This window comes from Mustela erminea, chromosome 15 (genome assembly GCF_009829155.1).
Source record: "Mustela erminea isolate mMusErm1 chromosome 15, mMusErm1.Pri, whole genome shotgun sequence".
NCBI lineage: Eukaryota > Metazoa > Chordata > Mammalia > Carnivora > Mustelidae > Mustela > Mustela erminea.
Genome location: NC_045628.1, coordinates 72,910,527 through 72,931,809, shown reverse-complemented (window position 1 = coordinate 72,931,809; position 21,283 = coordinate 72,910,527). Strand labels below are relative to the sequence as shown.

Genomic DNA, 21,283 nt, shown 5'->3' with positions numbered 1-21,283 from the left:
ATTTTATGAGGCTTTTCCATAAATACTAGAATAACTTCATGATGGCTGAAAGAATAAAGACTTAATTAATTTGCTTACCTAACATACAGTCTGGGGATCATAGGTTCCAGGTGGATTTAGAAGCTCAAGGACACAGACCATCCAACCTTCAGACTTGTCACTGCGTGATCACAGATGGTAACCTCGGTTCCAAACCTTTTGCTTTACTTAAAAGTCAGGATGGGAGAGAGTTCAGGTTAGGTCTTTCTTCTGATGAGGAAAAAATTTTGCCAAAGACACCAGCAAACTTCCTCTTGCTTTCCTAATTGGAATTGGGTGATATGCCAGTCCTGGCAAAGTTGAATGGAATTACCACATTGGTTTAGACAAACCATGATGCATCAGGCTGGAATGGGTCCACTTTCTGTAGGACAAGAGACTGCTACCTGCTACTTGAACAAAACAGAGATTCTTACCAAGGCAGAAGGGTAGTCAACAATAGAAACTGCCGTAAAATATAATCGATACAATGGTAGATGACTATTAATAACTCCCCACTTTCGTTATGTAGCCTTGCATTAAGCACAGTAATAACAGCTGATATTTATAAGCCCTTGCGAAGTGTAAAGTGCTGTATTACCTGCTTTACATGCATCATTTCCTCTAATCCTCACCATGACCCTATTTTACACATACCACTTGTAAGTGACAGAGCCAGAAATCAGACCTAGAGTCTAGGGTAAAAACTAAACTCTGCTACCTCTCATCATTCTTTGCAAGATCAAGAGATTGATTAATAGTAGGTGAAACTGATTAAACTCAGATAGGAGCAGAAGGATATTGACATGTATTTCCTACTAAGGTATCAGAGTGGTATTTGTCAAAAAGCAGTGACAAAGTTCTCAAATAATACTGTATCTCACTTCCTCTAGTTTCAAGAAAAAAAAAAAAGGAGCATTCCCTGGTGTTTTTCTTATGCCCATTCAATAAGAAATTGAGTCTATTTTTGTTTTCTTTTAAGCAAATTATAAGAAAGAATATTACTAGATCAGAAACTTGAGCCCTTCAAGATTGTAGCCAATTCTCTGTTGAAAGAGAAAGAAAACAGGAATATATTAGGTTTATTGAAATCTGTCATTAGATTAAAATGAGCAAATACAGTATTAATTCATCTGAATGCCATCTAACAGCAATAGATAAAATATCCTTAACTTTGTCATTACAAAAAAATGACCAAAATATTTTCCTGTTTTCGAGTATTTCCATTTATGTAGAAATATCAGTATTTTCTGGTGAGGTTTAGATTTCAGTCTTATTATTTAGATTTGGCTATTAACCTGAAAGAGTTTTATTGACTCACTTTATTGCCTATCCACAGCACCCTTCAGCTAAGTCTTGGAATGGTCTAATAAGAATAGCTAGCATTTATGAAGGACTACTGAGTTTCACCCTCTGTTCTGAGCACTATCTCATTTAAACTTCATCAGATCCTACTGAAACAAATACCACCGTATAGGTGAAAAATGAGTGAATGAATGAGTGAATGACTTCCCCAGGGCAAGTGGGTCAGTAGGTGCTAGCACCTAGATTCAAATTTACTTCTGGCTCTAGAATCTCTGTTCTTATTGGCTGCCCAGCAGGAGCCATTCCCAACTCCCTCCTGTGCTCATTACCCCCAGCATGTCTGCAGGAGGCAGGTGCTCACTTATTCTCAGCCTTCAGTACAAGCTTGCAACTGTGATTCAAGTTGCTAGGGGAATTTCTCCAATATATCCTTCTTCCCGAGAATAGGAAGAATGCATCTTTTGCCACTCTGATTGACCTACTGCTTGCAGCCTTGGGACACAGTTTGTGTAGACAACAGAAAAAAAAATTTTTTTGAATTCTAGTACCCTGAGATGACTTTTAGCTGAACATGAGCCAAGTTCCCACTCTTAAAGAGAAGACTGTCTAGAGAAAGAGACCAACATAAATCGATAATTACAATAAAATATATCCAGTAATCAACCCCCTGGAAGATGAGTTGCATGTATGAGTAGCAGTGACTATTATTTGTACATAAATAATACTCATTGACCCTTAAGACCAGATCTTCCCTACTATTTTCCTATATTACTGATAGTTATGTCCAAAGCTGAATCTTTTCTTACCAGCCTGGTGAAGCTTCGACTTTCTCTCTCTCCTCCAGGTCCCTTATTCTGTTCAGCTTTCTTATTGTAAATGCTGGATTTCATGATCAGTTAGTTCCAGGCAAGAAACTGGAGTCCTTTTTGGCCCTTCTTTCTTGTTCATTGAAAACATCATTAAAACTTGTCATGCTTTCTTCCCCAAATGCCATCCCCCACATCTGGATCTCTGTCCCCATCACCTCTGCCAAGACCTGGTTCCCGGTGTTCTTCACGTGGCCCATCCCATCTGGAATATTCACAACTCCTCCTTGACTGCCTCTCTGCTGCCAACCACCTTTGCAGGACAGGTCTGGTCCTCGCCAGCTTTGAGCACTGATCTCACCTTTGCATTGGTAATGGTGGGTTGACACTGAGAGTGAGATTTCCAGTGGATAGATGCAAACACACTGAGTAACTAAGATGTCATTATGAACTGAAAGTGATCTTCCGAGTTCATTTTATAGACCACCTGTATACAAACCTTGTGTTTTGGTAAACTTGCGTGTTCTACAGAATGCAAAAATGGACTCGACTCCTGACACACAGTCTGTAGTCACAATCATGGGCCAGAAGTGGGGTGAGCGTATTGTTATCATGCTAGAATATATTATTCTGTATGCTTTCATGCTGGTGAGATTCAGAGAACCTGGACTTGATAGGCATGATGCAAAAATTAAGGGAAGTTTATCTGGAGTGAAGGAAAAAAACAAAAGTTAAGTATAATTATCTGGTAAAGGGAGCTCAGGCCTAAGATCTCACTAGTCATGAAGTGTACACACTCCAGTGATGGAAGGTCCCCTCATCAACTCTCAAGTGTCCCTTATACACAAAATAACAGCCATCAAACTGGTGCAATGAGCTCATTAAATATATTGTTCTGCAGACAAGGCTCTTGTTTTAGGGGGTGACTAAGAGACTGTCACTTCTTGGGCCAGGAGAATGAAAATGCTCTTTGGGCTCTGGGAAAAGGATAGAGATAAATTGTCGATACTGTCCCTAGGACATCCCTCCCCATTCCAGTCTGTGTCTTACTGGGCTGTTTTCTCTTGGAAGACGACTCCTCACTGAGTTATTCAACTCCATGTTTTCATGACGTTTCTGCCATTGACCTACATAAGGGAGAGAAGGTTAGAATGTTCTTCACAGGCATTGTTAAATTCGTATTAAAGATCTACCCTTGCCCAGTGGTACTGGGGCTAGCAGAGTCATGCGAGCTCAGCCCTCAAATGTGAGTGTCTGTCTCTTCCACTTTGATGAAGAAATGGTTGGAAAGTGAACCAGGTCTGGAAGAGTCAAGCCGAAGTGTCATCCCACTTGGATTATTTGCTTTTATTTTTCCTTGCTGAAAACAGAAGTGAATCACACCCTTCAGTGAAGCCATGCGGCAGAGGGAAATGATGCAATGCTGGTCACGTGACACAGAGAAGAAAGGCCCATTATGCCAACCTAGTTCTGCATTGTGTTCTGGCCTAAGGAGAGGTTAATACCCACACTGGGAAGCAGAACAAAGCTGTGGCTCTTAAATGTGAATCCTTCTCTACTTGGAGGAGCTGTGACTTGCTTTTTGTCTCTTCTGTATTCTTCTGCCTTTTTGACCACTAAATGGATTCACTAATTTTCAGCATAGTGTAAAATATGAAAAGAATTTAGTTAAGTTTGTTTTATTTCCTTTTTCCATAAGATTTGGGCTGTTTATGACCATACAGTTTGCCTTGGCTGCTTACTTGTTACGTGACCTTGAGCAAGTTACTTAAACAGATTCCCTAAAAAGGTATCATCTATCTTGCGTGTCTTTATAAATAACTAATGCCATAGAGCCATAACAATTAAATGAGTTTATGTTTATGAGGTATTTAATATATAGCCTCGCTTGCAGTAGCTCAGTAAGTGGGAACCATGACTTTTACTAATTTACCTATTTCATGCTTACCTAAATTCCTCTATGAATGAATGCTTTTATCTCATTTGCTCTTTGCCAAGACAGAATGACCAGGACCTGAAGAGGCCTGGGGTTCTCTGTGACATCTTCTTGGCTTGGCAATATGATCTTTACCACTTCAAATAGTGGACATCTGAGTAAAGAAGTATGTTTTTGGAACTTCAGAGGCTACACCATCTGAAGATATTGAAGGTAAAATACCTTTCTCTCAAATTCAGAATTGTGTAGAGTGATAACATATCAAGGTATTAGGATATGCTATAGTTGCAGCATTTTCTGTGTCACAGGAATTAAAGATTAAGCGTATGTTTTTTGGACCTGAGCCAAGCTCTCTTCCTGAGTATGATGAGTTCAGGTGTCCGCTTTGGAGCAGACTCTCACTGGACTTTCACTGCCCCACTTCCCCTACACTTTCTACACACTTCCATTGTCGCAACAGTGACCTTGTTGTGTAACTGCTTTCCCTGTCTAGGCACCACCCCTCCCTCCCTCCACACACACTGGGCTAAAATGCAATCATCTTGTCATTGTCAGATTCCCCAGCACATTTCAGGACACATTGGCTGTTAATCAACTTTTAAATGTTTGAAAACCTGGATAAAATGACCTGAATGGGTGTGGGAGGTTTAGAGCCAAATTTAGCTAGCATTTATTTATCCCATCGGTAGGTCAGCCCCTAGCAAGCAACACCAAATGTTTTGTATGTCACAGTCTTTTATTTCAAACAGTAACTTAGCATCTCCTCTTGGCTATAAAGTCTCTTTCTTTCTGTGACCCTCACCTGTTTTCCTTCAGTAAATTCAACAAGTTCAATTGCACCATTGTGTTCACAGAACTCTGGACAGATGTGTCTGTGAAACTCAAAGTTAGACTGAAATAATTTATTTATGTAGCAATCAGCCAACTTGAGAGAATATTTCTGCGATAGATTGTTTTTGCTTTTGTCTTATTTCTAAAAGACTTTTTTTGAATTACAGTTGATACACAATGTCACATTAGTTCCAGGTGTACAACGTAGTGATTCAAGAACTCTGTTATGCTGTGCTCATTCTAAGTATAGCTGCCATCTGTCACCACACAGCACTATTACAACACCACTGACTGTATTCCCTGTGCTGTGCCTTTCATCCCCGTGACTTACTCATTCCACAGCTGGCTACCTGGATCTCCCACCCACCTTTGCCCATTCTGTTCATCCCACTCTTTTTGTTTTGGTTTTAAATCGGTTAACCTGTCAAAGATTGCTCTCTGCAAAAATAATGACAAATACTAATATTAGTCTAAATGTAATTTAGGTTATATGGATTTAATTTAACTTTACTTTTAAACCTTCCAGCCACTTTTGCTAAATGAGAAGGAGACCGTTCTTGGTGAAATCTACTGAGTTATTGTAATTTTTACTGATCAAGGTCTTTCCTTCCATGAGAACTTATTTGGAGAAACTAATTGCCTTATTGGGAAAAAAAAGTCTGAACCCAAAGATTTTTCTCATGATTTTCTCATGAGGTGGATGTACTCAGAGCATCGGCCCAAATTAGACGTGCTCAAAAAGTTCCAGGAAGTCCCTGAGAGTGAATCAATCTTTCACTCTTTCACTCTTACTTTCCTTCTTGTAAATAGTTAAAGGCCTCCGCGTGTCAGGCAACATGGTAGATAGAACCCCGCTCTTGCCTTCTGTGAGCTTGACAGTCAAGGAACGCCTGCTTTGATGAAAGAGGAGACCTGCGGAAGTTGCAGAGAGAACAAAAATGCTGATTAAATACGCGTTCTACCTGTGCCAGCCATTGTGCCTGGACTTAGGGAGACTGACCTACAGAATCATCAGGAGAAGGAAGTGATTCATCATTGGGAGGGAAGAGGCTAGGAATAGTTCCAAGAGGCTGTGACATTTGAACTTGAAGAATGTTACAGAGAAGAGCGCAAGGGGCAGAAGGAAGAAGGTGAGCAAATGCAGGGAGGTATGGAGGTGGCCAGTTCAGGCAGTGACAGCTGGATCCCAGGGTCCATGACAGAGAGTGACAGATGCTGCACAAGTTGGGTCAGATCCCAAGGCACGTTGAAGGACCTGCTGAAGGCTCCGGGCTTCACCCTGAAAGCATAGGGCAGGCTACTGAGTTTTAGGCAACGAGCAACATGGTCAGATCACAGTTCACTCTTGGGAGTCTTAGCTAAAAATGAAAGTGGGGAGAGTCCCTTCAGGAATAACCCAGGAAAGAGGTGACAAGGACTCAAGGGGATGGTAAAGGTGTTGGACAGGAGGAAGCAGTTTTAAATTGTTGGAGACAGAATCACCAGGATTTGGTTTCTACCCTAAGTCTAGTCTGTTAAGTCCAGTTCTCTTAAACTCATACAGAATCATACGATTCGGTAGCTCAGGCAAGCTCTTAAAGAGAAAGAGACAGAAGCAATTACCTGATCCACAGTGTTTTGAAATTACCTGTTGAATAGAAACCGTGCTCTTTAACAAGAATATTTGTGTTGAGGATAAAAGGGGATGGGAGTGTTGTCTCTTGACAGTCCTCACGTGATTGACTGCTCCGAGGTACACAGAGGTGTTTCGCAGCTCCTCTGCATTCCCATCTGTGGGATTTGTTTCATGGTTATTCCCAGGTCACAGATTGGCAGGTTTTGTTTTGGTTTTGTTTTGTAATAAAACATACAATTGAGATAAGCAAATGACCCTGAATCGCTTGAACGTGCAAATCAGCATCCAACCAATGGCCCACAGCCCACACGAATGCTTTGGGGTGAGGTGAGGTTGTTGGTTCATCTAGGTTGTCACAAGCAGTTTGGATGTGCGGAAGTCTCCTAGGAAAATGTACTGTGATTTTTCCAGGAAGCCGAGGCCCTGTGAAGGGTCCTGACGCCAGCGTTTCTTAAGAGATGAGATCCAAGATGATCTCTGTTAGCTGCTTTTTATTGTACTCCTCGCCGGACATGGTTTGCCGCTGCCATGACAGATGATTACCGATTGTTTCACTTTTCCCTCCCTGTCCAGGGAGAGCCATGTGCTTTCTGGGACCCTGTGTACCTGTATCAAATTCTTCTAGGAGGAAATCTCTCCCACTCGTAGGCAACTCTATGATGACGTATTTTTCTGTGTTTTTATGCCAATTCAAACTCCATCCCATTAAGGCTAGTTGAATCAGATCCTCCCAGTGCCTCCTGCCCTGCCCTTACATGACGAAACTTCTGGGAGTTGCATTAACTTTCATGGGCTGCCAGGGCATGACAGTAACTATTTCAGAATGCCCCAGAGTGCTCTGGTAACAGTGAATAAGTAATGGCATAGGGACGTCATCACTTAAGAAAGTAAGGCAGATGTGCACCTAACTTGATTATAAAAACCTCTACTGTCTTGTGTATGCTCAGTTCTCCCAATGAATATTGCAAAATAATGAATTTAAAATCAATTGATAATTATATATCCACCACACAGTATTACAGGAAGACAGGTCAGCATGTCAACAAACTCTATAGAGGCTACTTAAGAATGAGGATTATTCAAATAGAGGAAACTCTAGCCATATAGTGGAGATCAGAGATCAGAATTCAAGCCCAAAGGTTATGCACTACTCCATTCAGGGGCACCTGGGTGACTCGGTGGGCTAAGCCTCTGCCTTTGGCTCAGATCAAGCCCTGCATCAGGCTTTCTGCTCAGCAGGGAGCCTGCTTCCCCCCTCTCTCTACCTGCCTCTCCCCCTACTTGTGATCTCTCTGTCAGAAAATTGAATAAAATCTTTTAAAAAAATACTCCATTCATATAGTTTCATATTTAAGTATTTTCATCCCCTTCCAATTCAGGAGCTCAAAGTTATATCCCATGATGTAACTGGATAAGGAAAATAACTGTTTCCCCCTTACTTGGTTTTTGGGGCACAAGTGGAGTTTTTACAAGGTTTTGAAAGAGAAGATAGGTCAGCAGGATTGGGAGGAAAAGGAATGTCAAATAAAGAAGCGTGTAGTTCACCGTGCAAGAAGCAGAGCAAAAGAGCGGCTGGATGGCTGGCCAGAGCAGATGGAAGGGCATTTGAGAGCTGCCTGTCTGAATGAAGAAGCCCACTAAAAATTCATACGTATTTTTGTCCGTTTCGCTTTTTGGTTAAATATTGAGCCGATTCTCCCTGGCACTTGAATTCCCCCTGATTTTCAGGTGGATATTAACTCCAGGCCTGCTAAATTACATGCCCATGATGAAATGATTCCATGAATCCAAATAATGGTGTGACATTTTGCCTAATGGGAGTCTGTATTAGGAAGTCTCAGTCTTAGATGATTTTACCAGGTTTCCTTACCACAGAGATGTGGTTTAAAAAAATTAAAAATGTAGAGACGCCTGGATGGCTCAGTTGGTTAAGTGTCTGCCTTCAGCTTAGGTTGTGATCCCAGGGCCCTGGGATTGATTCCTGCATGGGGCTCCTTGCCCCGAGGGGAGTCTGCTTCTCCCTCTGCATGCCGCTCCCCTTGCTTGCCTCCCCTTCTCTCTTTCTATCTCTCTGACAAAATCTTAAAAAAATAATAATAATAAAATTTAAAATTTAAACAAATCAATGAGTATTCATTGAGAATCCACTGTGTGCAGAAACTCTTCAGTGGAAACCTGGGTGCATTGGAAAAAAGTGTGAGGTACTCACCCCAAAGGGGCGGGCAAGGTGGAAATCCATGAGGTAGTGAGAATGATGATGGCTATGCAGGAGCTATTACAGATCAGTGTGTGATCAATTGTCATGTAGATGGTAATACTGCTAAGGGAGTTCTATGATGTTTAAAAATCTGGTCCCTAGTCAGTTTTATATTTTGGTTTCATATAGACTTGGGTACCATGTAGAAGCATTTAATATCAGAGAGATCTTTTATGGTGTTTTTGCTTCTCAACTTCTAGAAGCAATCTGGTATAGTAGAAAGGATATGAGCTTCTGAGCCAGAAAAGCTGTATTTGAGCCCTTTTCTCTAGCATTTACTGGTGTGCGATCTTGGACAGTTTAGTTTAATTATCTCAGCTGTCAAGTGGGGATAAGGTAATCACTTCTCAGTCCCACCCAACCTGATACTTTCTCAAGTGATTAATAAATGTTTGCTTATTTAAATCAATAAATCAATATTTTTGTATCATTTATTTCTGAGTATATTGGACTATGGGTATTTACTAATTCATGGCCATGCCACACTGTGGCTTCTCTTAATGGCTTTCCATGTTTATTCACAAAAATTGTTTCCCATGTATCCATCTTTTAAAGTAGTAAGTGGTCTTAAGAACAACATATATAGTAGAAATATAATTCAGGGCACATGCAATTTTAAGTTTTTTAGTAGCCACATTAAACAGAGCTTTAACACATCTGGAAGTAATTTTGATAGTATTTTACCTAGTTCAGTATATCTAAAATATATTTCAACATGTAATCAGCATAAAGTTATTAATAAGTATTTACATTTGGGAGGGGGAGCTATTCCTTTAAAATCCAGTGTTTGGGGCACCTGGGTGGCTCAGTGGGTTAAGCCTCTGCCTTGGGCTCAGGTCATGATCTCAGGGTCCTGGGATCGAGCCCCGAATCAGGCTCTCTGCTCAGCGGGGACCCTGCTTCCCCCTCTCTCTCTGCCTGCCTCCCTGCCTACTTGTGATCTCTCTCTCTCTCTCAAATAAATACATAAAATCTTTTTAAAAAAATGAAATCCAATGTTTGTCTTACAATACCAGCACATCTACATTTGGACACCAAATGGGTCAAAATACTTTATTTCTATTTAGATTTCATAAAATTGATAATTAAGTAGTTTCATCTATGCAGTTCTTCCAAACATAACTAAATTTTTTTCTGACAACTGAATGATGCATTTAAACAAATTAAAATTAAAATTGAGTAACTCAGTTGCTCTGGTCAGTTTCAGGGCTTAATAGCTCTCTGTGGCTAGCATGAAATAGCACATACAAGAAATTGTCTTGAATTATTTTTCAGTAATATCTTTGACTTCCAGGCATTTCATCATTTCATAATATAAAATAAAGATACTTCTAAACCTGGATTTCATTTTGGGAGTTGCCTTATACTGACTGTGCTTAGTGGTAACTTAGTGCTTAGTGGTAACTTCTGACATCCAGCTTGTCATTCTGTCTGCTAGATTTATGAGATCTTCTTTGAATGAAACTTTTTACTTTAGCCTAATGAAAGTTTAGTTAATTCAAAAATGCTGCAGGATTGTTGTCTTGTCCTAGCATAAGTCTGAATTTATCCTATTTGCAAATGAATAGTCTGAGTCTCTGGCTGTGTGACTTGCCCAAGGACCTGTGGCTAGCTAGTTGTGCCGGGGAGATAGACCTTAAACACAGACTTGAGGATCCATGCTGGCACGGAATCTATATTTTGCTTCATTTAGGTGCAGGTGGGTTTCTGTTACCCTGCTCTGGACACAACATCTTACCTGAAGGAGGACCCTTCACTGGGTCATATTTTTTGATTCTCCAAAGTATCAATAACCCAAAATGCAAAGAGAACATCTGCATTGTCTCAGAATCTTCCTTGGGAAGAGCAAGGTTATGGAAATGAAGGTGATGGGGAAAGAAAATTCCTTTGCAATAAAAAGCTCCCCAGTGTTGCACAACACTGCAAAGCCACACCAAGACACAGAACCCCAGGCCGACCTCCAGGGGCCGTGTCCCACTCAGGATCTAGGCAGAGGCTGGTAGCACGGGCTCCCGAAGCAGAGCTCAAGTGCAGGGGGAGAGGAACCGGAGGTCTGGCCCCACCTGTTCCAGACCCAGCCATGCTCAGCTGGATGGTCCACTCGTGGCTGTCACCTGGTGAGGCTCACACATGTGCTTTTTCATCTCTTCTCCAAAGAAAAAGGTGAGAGATGGAGGAGGCAATTTTCAGTTGTGTGTGGGTTTGATTTAAGGCTTTGGCTGTGGTCTTTTGAAATATTAAAATACTTTCTGGGAACGCCATCTCCTAAGCTCCCCATCGGAACAAACGTATTTTCAAAAATGAAAACATTGAACAAAGAGGTGGAGCCTGGCCTGGGATGGCGGCGGATCAGGTCAGGATGGTGTCGTCCACCTGCTCTGTGGAGTCGGCCTGGCTGGCCAGCTTCTTCAGGGACCAGCGGTTGCACTCATTCAGCACCTCCAAGCTGGCCACATCCAGGATCTTGGAGAGGGCCTGGAACAGCTCTTCGCCCTGCCGCATCTTCAGTGCCAATGCACTAGTAAAGGCAAATTTAACTTGGGAGAAAAACAATTATAGCCCCCAAAATAGTGATGTTCTTACTCCATACGTTTCTGTGTATACTTTTCACTTTTGGAAATTTCTCTTTACTTCTGAGTAAAACCAGTATAGATGATTCATAAGCACTGAATGGAAATGACCTTGGGATATTAAGCTGCATAGTTCCCTAACACTCAATGTAGCCTGTTCTTAAACATTGTTGGATTCTATATGCTTTCTTAATGAGTGGCCCAAAAGGCTTTGGGCTAATTTCCTGAGCTTTTGGCATTAACCATGTCAGTAGATATTACACATCTTAGAGAAAAGGTCAATATCTTCAGTCAAAACTTCAAATTCAGAAATCTTGATTTAAAGGATTCTCTGATGCAAATAGTTATTTACTCTCATTCTGACTGTACATCCCTGAACTCTGGTCACTGAGTCAATCAGAATTGGATTCCCATGGTCAGGTTTATTTTATTAGGTATTTAGCTATTTGGGATGAAAATATAATCTTTCAGAATTTTTCATCCTTTGTTGACATCGTGTCCTCTAGCACACACGCACTACCCCCCCCCTTTTTTTTTCTTTTCTTTTTTTTTTTTTTTTAATTCTGGGCAACCATTCAGAAATGTCTTTAAGGACTACTAATGGATTCCATCCAGGTTTACTCTAAAATGAATGGCATTGCCTGGCCTTTGTTGGCATAATCATTAATTGTGTGAGTACTTTTAAGAAATTTTGCTTCCATCACTTGATTTTACCTTTTGATTTTCTACATGCCATTTGCTTGAGTTGTGTACAAATAAAATTTAGAAGAGAATTTGTGGTAGTCTGTGTATAAAGTATGTAGGTTTGGGATTGACATCTATTTGGGGCAGAACAGAGGAACCTATGATGCTGTTTTAAGGTAAGCAACAAATTAAGGACAGAATAAGCAAATCCTAAGATTTTTAGGTTTACTTCCTTCATTACATTGGAAGTCTGCAAGTTTGAGGTTACCGGCTTGATAGCTCTGTTCAAACGGTAACTATTTCAGACTTTCCTCTGCATTCCCTGTGTAGAGAGACAGTTGCAAGGATGCTCAATTATCATTCATTATTACATATTCCCAGAGGCCATCATAGCTTCTGAACCTGGCCGTACATCAGAATCGCTCTAGCCTCATCAGAGGTTGAGATGCTCTCCATCTCTTGGAGGCCCTGGAGTCTGTACTTTTTATAGAGCTCTCCAGCACTGGGTCATTTCTGGGCTTTTTCAGGCCCTCTCCCCACAAAATAAATGAGTGAAATTTAAGCAATCAGATCAATACCATAGACCTCCAGAATCATAGAACTTAAAGACTGTAGGCAAGGGAGAGATGCAGTTAGGGAATATAATTGTAGAACAAGGGAATGTTTATAAGGTGATTGAAGGAAATGATGAGAGAAACTTTTTGGAGCAGAAACATTTATAGTACATAAGAACATGTAACATGTTAATTCTTTCACTTCTCATCCACTTAGAATCCCTTCCGCTTCTACTCCCCAAGGCTGGGTTGAAGTCCGCCTGGTAACTTATACACAGGTGATGCATGGAAGCTTAAGAGAGCCTCCCATGCAGGTTCAGATGATCTATACCTAATGAGCATCGCACAACTGTTGGGAGAACGCTGTTTTCATGGTGGCTTGCTTCCAGAGGCACCCTGTGCCAAGACAAACCAGTATTTTCCTAGAGGTCTTCCTGGTAAACATTTTCATTCTGCATATGTTTGCAGCACATGTCTTGAGGCAATGACACACTTGGCAAACCCCGCCTACTACTAGATGCCTCCTTGATAGCCAGGCACAATGACACATTGTCTTTTAGGAGCTCTTCCATCTTATTATGGTTTCTACACGATAGGGGCAAGGCTGCAGGTGATGTTTGCTTAAGGTGTGCTTAATTCTGCTGTGGTACTTGATTCCTACCTTAAGACGACCTCTGAGGTTCTTTGTCTCTGAAAGATTTATTAATACAGATGCATGAATATATTCTGTACTGTGTTACGTCATGGAAAAAGAGTGAAGAGACAGAATCCTTTTGGCACTGGCATCTTTTATTAGCTGTCATATTTCTGTGATAATACCTTAACACTTTATTTACTAAATTTCTAGAAAAAGTAATGTGCAGGTTACTATGCATATGAAATGGAACCACTTGATTACTGAAATGTTTCATTAAAGATATCGCAAACTAGTTCTAAAAGCTCAATGAGAAATATTGGATTGATAAGCAATGATAAAAAACAAAGCAAGAGTCATCATCAGCTTAACTTTTTTTTTTAATCACTTCATGGTGTTGAATGAAATAGTGTTTAATATAATAATTTTAAAAGCTGGCTTTTTTGTTAAGCTGGAAAAAACTTGGTTGGTGTCTAAAGGATATTTCTGGCTTCCCATAATACGGTAGTATGGATTGACATTGACATTAAAGAAGGTGAATAGACTGTGAGGCTACATTTAATGAGAGTGGTTATGTGGTCTAACCTTCATGCTAATAAAGTAGCGATCAGTCAGACAGTCGCCTAAGAACAATCTTTCCTGAAACAGTGAGGTAAATGAAACACACCCGGAAACTTCGTTGCAACTTCGAAGCTTGTGATCAGATTTGGACTTTCATTTGCCCTTAAAAATATTTGTGGTAATGCCACCAGGCCACCCAGAAGCAGAGAGGAAATTTTTATGACTATTAGATTAACTGTTAAAGTAATAATTTAATTTAGATTTGAGTGTTATTATGGAGCTATCAATTAAACATACCAGTAATCCAGTTGATGTTATTTATTAAATTTAGATTATATTAATATAGTTTAAAATGCATGACATTTATTTAGCCTCATCAGGGAACAAATGATCTCTGAGTAAACTTCTCCCAGCCATGAAGCTTAAACCTTGAAGTGTCAAAACATTTTAACTTAATAATTTTGAACAGAATGCTTTCTGTTAATTACCTTAGTATTTTCTATATTATGTCTGTGACTATAGGATGCTAATGTAGTTTAACCCTGTCTAAATGAATTCAGACCATTAGCAAATGTATTGATTAGTAAAGGTTCTATAATATATGGCTACCTTTGGAACTCTTGAAATGTTAAGGGTCAACTCTTTTTATGCTAAATTATCTTTCAATTCCTATCCTTCAAAATTTTTATGTCTGTTTTTTTTTTGTTCCCGATTTTTCAGTTACTATCAGCCATCAGCTGACAGCTGTCACTCAACTGTCAGTGGACTTTAGGCGTCTTCACCCACCCATAATTGCTTTTAATCTAACATAACTTGAGGAGGAAATTAGGGTGTGAGAATAATGTCCACATAGGAGACATGTCCTCCAAGTGGAGACGAATGAGGTGAGATGGGAACTCTTAGCACAAAAAACTCTGAGCTTTAATAGAAGAACTTTATGCCATCTGTTTAGACTATAAGGATGCCTTTGATTATTCACTGATTCAACTTTTTCTAGACACTAGGGGCCCAAAGATGAGAATAACGTTGTTTATGCCCTAAGGATGCTCCCCCAAACCGGTACATGCCTGGCTATCACAGAGGAGCAAGTAGACCATGGAGGGCAGCAAATAAGGCTGTAATCTATGGAATTCAGCTGGGTTTTGAATAAGTGAAATTTCTGGATTAAATAAAAAAGATTATTTGAGGGCTGCTCTTAAATGTATGCGAAGACAAATATGCTGCTTAGAAGTTCCAGTTCCGTGCATGCGTGCGTGTGTGTGTGCTGTGTGTGTGTGCGCGTAAATACATATATATACATGCCACATCTTCTTTATCCATTCATCAGTTGATGGACTCTTGGGCTCTCTCCATAGTTTAGCTGTCTTGCTATTGACAGTGGTGTGGATGGAGCTAGAGTGTATTATGTTAATAAAATAAATCAGAGAAAAATATCATATGATCTCACTCATATGTAGAATTTAAGAAAGAAAACAGATGAGCATATGGGAAAGGGGAAAAGAGAAAAAGGAGAGGGAAAAACAAGCCATAAGAGACCTTGAGTTTAAAGAACAAACTGAGGGTTGGTGGAGGGAGGTGGATGGGGGATGGGCTAGATGGGGGATGGGGATTACAGAGGGCACTGTGAGCACTGGGTGTTGTATGTAGGTGATGAATCACGGAATTCTCCTCCAGACACCGATATTCCACTGTATGTTAACTAACAAAATTTAAATTCATAAAAAAGGAGGAAAAAATTAGAATGAAATAAAGACGTTCCAATTCATATTAAGGGAAGTACTAGAATAAAAATTAAATGCAGTGACCCTGAGAGTCTGACAAACCTGCATCTGAATGACCTCGGGCAATCTGATTTTGATTCCTTTCCATCACCTCTAAAAGGGAGATGTAATGCCTACATTTTCAGGTGGCTGTGAGGACTGTGTGAAAGGGTATGTGAAAAGGGCCTAGCAGAGTGCTTGAATCCAGTTCAGTGCCCCATTAATATTCTCTTTTCTGCCTTTTCTTCCCCCCACTTCCCTTTGATGTTGTTTGGTAAGGGGCGTCTGTAAAAAGAGTGAGAAATAAAATGACAAATACTTCTTTTCATATTCCTATGAGGCTGCCTGAAGTCATGTTCTTTAATTGAATGACAGTCACATCATTTGGAAGGCTGGTCTAATAATAGCACCAGAGATTGGAAGCTGACAAAGTGCAAATTTTCAGTCAAGTCTTGATTCCAGTTTAGATGTGAAAAGAAGAGACTTGAAAAAGAATCCTTGTTGCTGAAAACACAGATACCTCCCTAGGCACACTCTTGGATTAGAATTGTGTGGACCCCTTTTAGTAAAACATAAACCAAATGCCACATGTGCCCAGCAGGCCAACTCTTTAAAAAAGGTTAGAAAGCCCGAATGTGGGAGACTCAGTGGTGCCTTGGGGCATCTTTGCTGGCGTCTTTGCTCACCTGAAGTGTTCATGTGGGTCATTTGGACGTGTTCCTCCTTCCTATAAAAGGCTTCAGTTCATCAGGCAATTCCCCATCCTGTGCTATTTTGTAATTCCAACCTCTATCGCTAAAGAACGCCTTTGGTGACCCTGAGTAAATCAAGAATAGAAAATTACTTGGGTTTCATGCTCTTCGCTGTGTTAGTGAAGACATAGATTTTCATTGACCCTCACAGAAAACAGTCTGTCAGAAATAATGCCCACCGAAGGATCAATGAGTTACACTTTTGTTTTTAAGTAACTTTGCAGTTTTCTTTCTCAGTCTCTTCACTGGTCTAAACCTGCTTTCTTTTGGGGGTGAGATACTTAATGTTCACCAATAAATAGTGGTTCCTTCTTGGTCTTATAAATGAAGCTTTTTTAACCAGTTGATTTAGGCTGTGCTTTTAAAATATTAGAACTTCGGATTTAAAAGCAATTGCTTTTCTTTACTGGTTGTATCAACAGATGTTCAGTGTTTCGTTTTTCCTTATGGGTGTATGATTTCTCACTGACTCTTGGCTTCACATGGGGATTCTCTGCTATTGGTTTTGTCTGTAAGAATTTAAGCTGTTTAAAGCTGTTTGTGCTTGTGGCCAAGAGCTCCTAGTTCCCAAAGCAACGGTTTATCACCCACCCCGAGTTATCTCTGCTCTTACATTTCTTCAATCACAGAACACAACAGCACCAGCGAGCTAGATCCATGGGTAGCGCGTGCGTTCGGTATGCATGGACTGTTTATGGCGAGCCGTGTGGGTCGGGCTCATGTTCCTGGAGTGCTTTGAGCAGCTTTACTAATCTGTCAGCATAGTATGTTCTCGTGGATAAATATAGACATACGGGCACTCTGTGAGTTGTAGGTCACTGTCTTACTGTGCAGCTAAAAATTGTCCCATTGGTATGAAGAGTCTGCCCTGGACGGAAGGCCTGTTTTAGTTTGTCTTCTACTGTAGGTCTTTAGCACCTGACTAAAAATACACCTTGGCCAAAAATAAGAGAGCCCTACCTTGTGGCTGAGATACTTATGGTGCCAGGGAGCAACGGAATCATGGAGTCCGTCATTATGTTTTTTTGCTTTGGAACATAGTCTGTGTAGCAGTTCCAGACTGTTCGTTTGGGTTCCTTTTCAGGCTCATGGAGATTACAACAGCCTGTTGGAGACGATCCTGTGTGATCAGCTTCATAAAAGGGCTTGGTAGGTATGAAAGGCTGGGGACATGTATAGCGTGGATCATTGGTTGTTAAATGCTGAATGTAGGGAAGGTTCTCTTAAAGGTTTCAATGGTTGGAGGTGGGGGGGGTTGCTAATTACATCTGCATGTGGGGATTTACTTACATTGTCACCGTTCAGAGGCAGGAATAATGCTTTTTAAGTTTCTGTTTGGAATTGTGGTATTTCAGAGGTGATTTTTGTATATTAGTCTATGGGACAACAGGCTGTGATGTCATGGGATTTTTCTGTGCGCTGAAGTTTCACTAAAAGATTCGGTACAACTATCTGTGCTGCAAAATTGCCATCTATAAAAGTAGCTTAATGTGTATTTGGAAAATAGGTAATAACCATTGCATTTTCTGTTACAGCAGAAGTAGGATTTATGCTTGATTTCTTCTAAACATTAATGTAAATACTCAATTATTTTGTTTAAAGCATTGAAATAAGCCTGAGGCAGTTTTCCCCTTTGCTTTTGGCTTAGCCTTCTTTAACACATACAAATACAATGTTTTCTTTTGTTGTTTCTGAATTAATAAAACAGGATATTATGGGTTGACCAACATTAAATGGGTCCAAGCTGCATGCCTCTGCTTTTCCTTTATCAGAGTAATAGTCTGGTTACATTAGTTCTAGCATAACCTTGTAAGCAATATTGTACAAGAGTTCAGAAAAATTAATGAGAGGAGACTTCCATGACACAGGGTTAATTACATGCATCTTGGATATCGACCGTTTAACTTTCTATTTAATGAAGGTAGGAAAAGTTAATTTGTAAATGGTACAGGCACAACATATTGCTCTGATAGAGAAGAAACATTTTGTTTATTAATGATTTGGGAGATTTAATTACTTGTTAATTATTCTTCTGCACTATCTCTAATGAAACTATTAGATATTTGCATACGATGCCATTCTGTTTCTGGGAATGAAATCTCTATTAGTCATTAATTTACTCCTTACTCTGTGGTTTAAAAAGTTGAGAGTGTGTTAGAAACTTTTTTTTTCCTCTAAGAGATTTTCTAGTTGTTGATGTATAATAAGTGTACAAATTTAATGATAAAACTTACAGTTTCATGTATTTGGAAAAAATGCTGCTTCATAATAGGGCTTATGTGAACTACTTAGTATTTCTGTTGTTTGATATCTCTTGGATACGTTACTAACCCTTACTATGTTTCCACTGAATGGACCACTCCCATGATCTGGCAGCCATCTTAGCTCCTTTTTACTTACTGCTTTTCTTGCTCCCAATATATAAACTTAATTTTTATAAGAGGTCAGTAACAACAAATATGTTTCTGTGAGTTCATAGATTTATCACCATCTCACTGCCTCAGATTATAAATTTCAGGTAGGCATGTATCAAGTGAATTTTATATAGTCATTGTACATTTATATAAGTATTCAAGAATCTAGTGAAACTTAAAATCTTTTTTTATTAAATGAACTGTTATCAAAGTAAATAAGTACATATGAACCAGTAATTTAATAAATGTTTTATTGTTGACAAAATAAAAAACTAACTAAACTCTAAAGGATTTCACTTATTCAATTAATGTATTTAACAAACACTGAATGAGCTTCTGCTGTATACCCTGGAATGGAAGTTCTTCCTTTAGTATAGATGTTGGAAATGTATCTTGTGTTGCCATGTATATTACATAATGCACAGACATACTGTCTATATCATATTTAGGTATATATATATTATTGTATGCATATGTATGCATATATATTATCTTACAGAATGCATACTGCAATGCATATTATAACTGTGTGTATGCATTTTATAATATATAATTTTATAATAAAATAATGCATTCTTTATTAACAAAGACATATGTAGGACTAGACTCCCCTTCAGGTCACTGCATTCATCATGTAATCTGAAAGGGGGTCCCGCAGGGGAATAGCTAAAACTTTGCTTTATGACCTTCATTTGTCAAAATATGGCAGCTTTTGGCACCGTTCCTGGTGGCCGTCACTGCACATCAAGTCTGCTCTGTCCTCGTTGTCCCTTTAGGTTGGGTTCCTGTGTAATGCCTCCACTAGTACAGTGACAAAAACTTCTTTCAGAGACTGTGTTCTCTCTCCCTTGATGCCCAGCTTCAGTACGATTCTAATAAAATGGCTTGGGAAGCCGGGCTTGTCATTTGGGGTAATGTCTAATGCCCAGATAATGGTTTGCGAGCGACTGCTGTTCCAACAGTCTCTAGCACCTTTTTGAGCAGGACCCACAGAAAAAAGCACATTTTGCATTTTGACCCCAAACACATACCCCATACATATGTGTAGGTGCAGACAGAGACTGAAAACAGAAGTTTTATAAGTAATGCATAATTACCCTCACTGTGCAGGAGGTCATCACCCTGCTATTTTCTCTTCTTTGGTTTTCCATTCTATCTCATTGAACTCATCCTGGTTAGCACCCAGGAAATAGGTTTGATGATCGAGTAATGGGTCACAAGCCCCACTTTGACAAACTGCTTTTGAGATTTTATAAGCCAGACATGCTCAACACACCAATAACCACGTTCTCTACTGAAATGACATGCTGTCATCCATGATACTATATTCTACTCCTGGGCAGATTGCTTCATTTGTCAGCATCTTGCTTGGTTGCAGAAATAGCTCTCTCAATAGACTTAATGTGAGTTTTGGTTTGATGTCGGGCTTCTAAGCAGAAGACAATTCATGACCTTATAGATCTTCATGCTTCCTTACTCCTTAATGCAGCAAATATTTATTGAGTATAAGCTAGAAGGAGAGGATACAAAAGGAATAAAACAAATTCCTTGCCCTTGCTGCACTTGGGCCTTGCTGCCCTTGGGCCTTGCTGCCCTTGCAGTGGGGAGCTAGGTAGAAAACCAATATATAATGTGTGATCAGTGGGAGATCAGTGCCCTGCAGGAGGGTAAAGATGGGTAGAGGGATAGAGGGAAGTACCAGGCAGCGGTTGGCCAGAGGGAATGAGCCACTCTCAAGTGTCCTTTCTTCTCTACTTCTATGAATTCCTACAGCCCCAGTGCTCCCCACTCCCATTCTCTTCTGCCTTGATGCCTTCTCTGACTGTATCTATCATTGGTTATTTCCAGGCCTCAATTTCATTGTCCCCATCCTAGAGAGCCCTGCCCTGCCCCCACAGTCACAGATATGTCACCCCTGTTCCCATCACAGCACTTACTATTTTGTAATTATATTTCTGGGTGTATTTATTTTATAATGCCTGCCTCCCCTGCATATTAGCAGCTCCCCAGCAGCTAACACAGTGCTTGGAGTCGAGTAGGCCCTTGGTAAATATTAGCTGATTGAAGAAATGAAAAATGAATAAATGAAGCTAATGAATATTCTCCTAAATTTATGTGCTCTTCTAGCCTGACACTGCCTTGTGGCATCTTGTAGCTGAAAATGTTACATTTTTAAATCTTTCAGATTGTCTTTTTAAATGTATCTTTGAATTCTCCCCAGAACTTTGCAGAATAACTTATATATATCTAGGGTCGATGAAAATTTGTTATTCAGCGAACTGACTAACTGATCTCACTCATGCACTTTTGAGACCCAAATATTTCTGAAGGGACTCAAACCGTATTGTGATATAGGTATGATAAAGGATGGCTGTGTAAATGACACCCTACATTCTTGTCATGTGTCCTAAGTAATACTCTGAGACCCACGTCACTCCATACATTTAATTTGTGTGGAAGGAGGGGCTGGACCTAGGATCTGAGTGAACATTCAAACCTATGTCATGGAACCTGGGTTAAAGATGGCATTAGATTTTTTTTTTAATGTATTTTTTTTTTAGTTCAGTTCCTCAATGGAATAATGAA

General features: G+C 39.9%; 1 protein-coding gene across 7 annotated transcripts in view; it reads left to right on the top strand.

Annotated features, from left to right (window-relative positions):
* The window catches only part of FRY (FRY microtubule binding protein), a 335,554-nt gene that overhangs the window by 90,742 nt on the left and 223,529 nt on the right, over positions 1 to 21,283 (top strand). Inside the window, exon 1 of one of the 7 annotated variants that reach the window (XM_032314836.1) lies at positions 17,105 to 17,432. The exons of the other annotated variants lie outside the window; for them this stretch is intronic. Coding sequence (XP_032170727.1) covers positions 17,372 to 17,432 — 61 coding nt within the window. The 5' untranslated portion in view covers positions 17,105 to 17,371. Of the gene's footprint in view, positions 1 to 17,104; positions 17,433 to 21,283 lie in introns of those variants that run through there. 7 annotated transcript variants of the gene reach the window in all.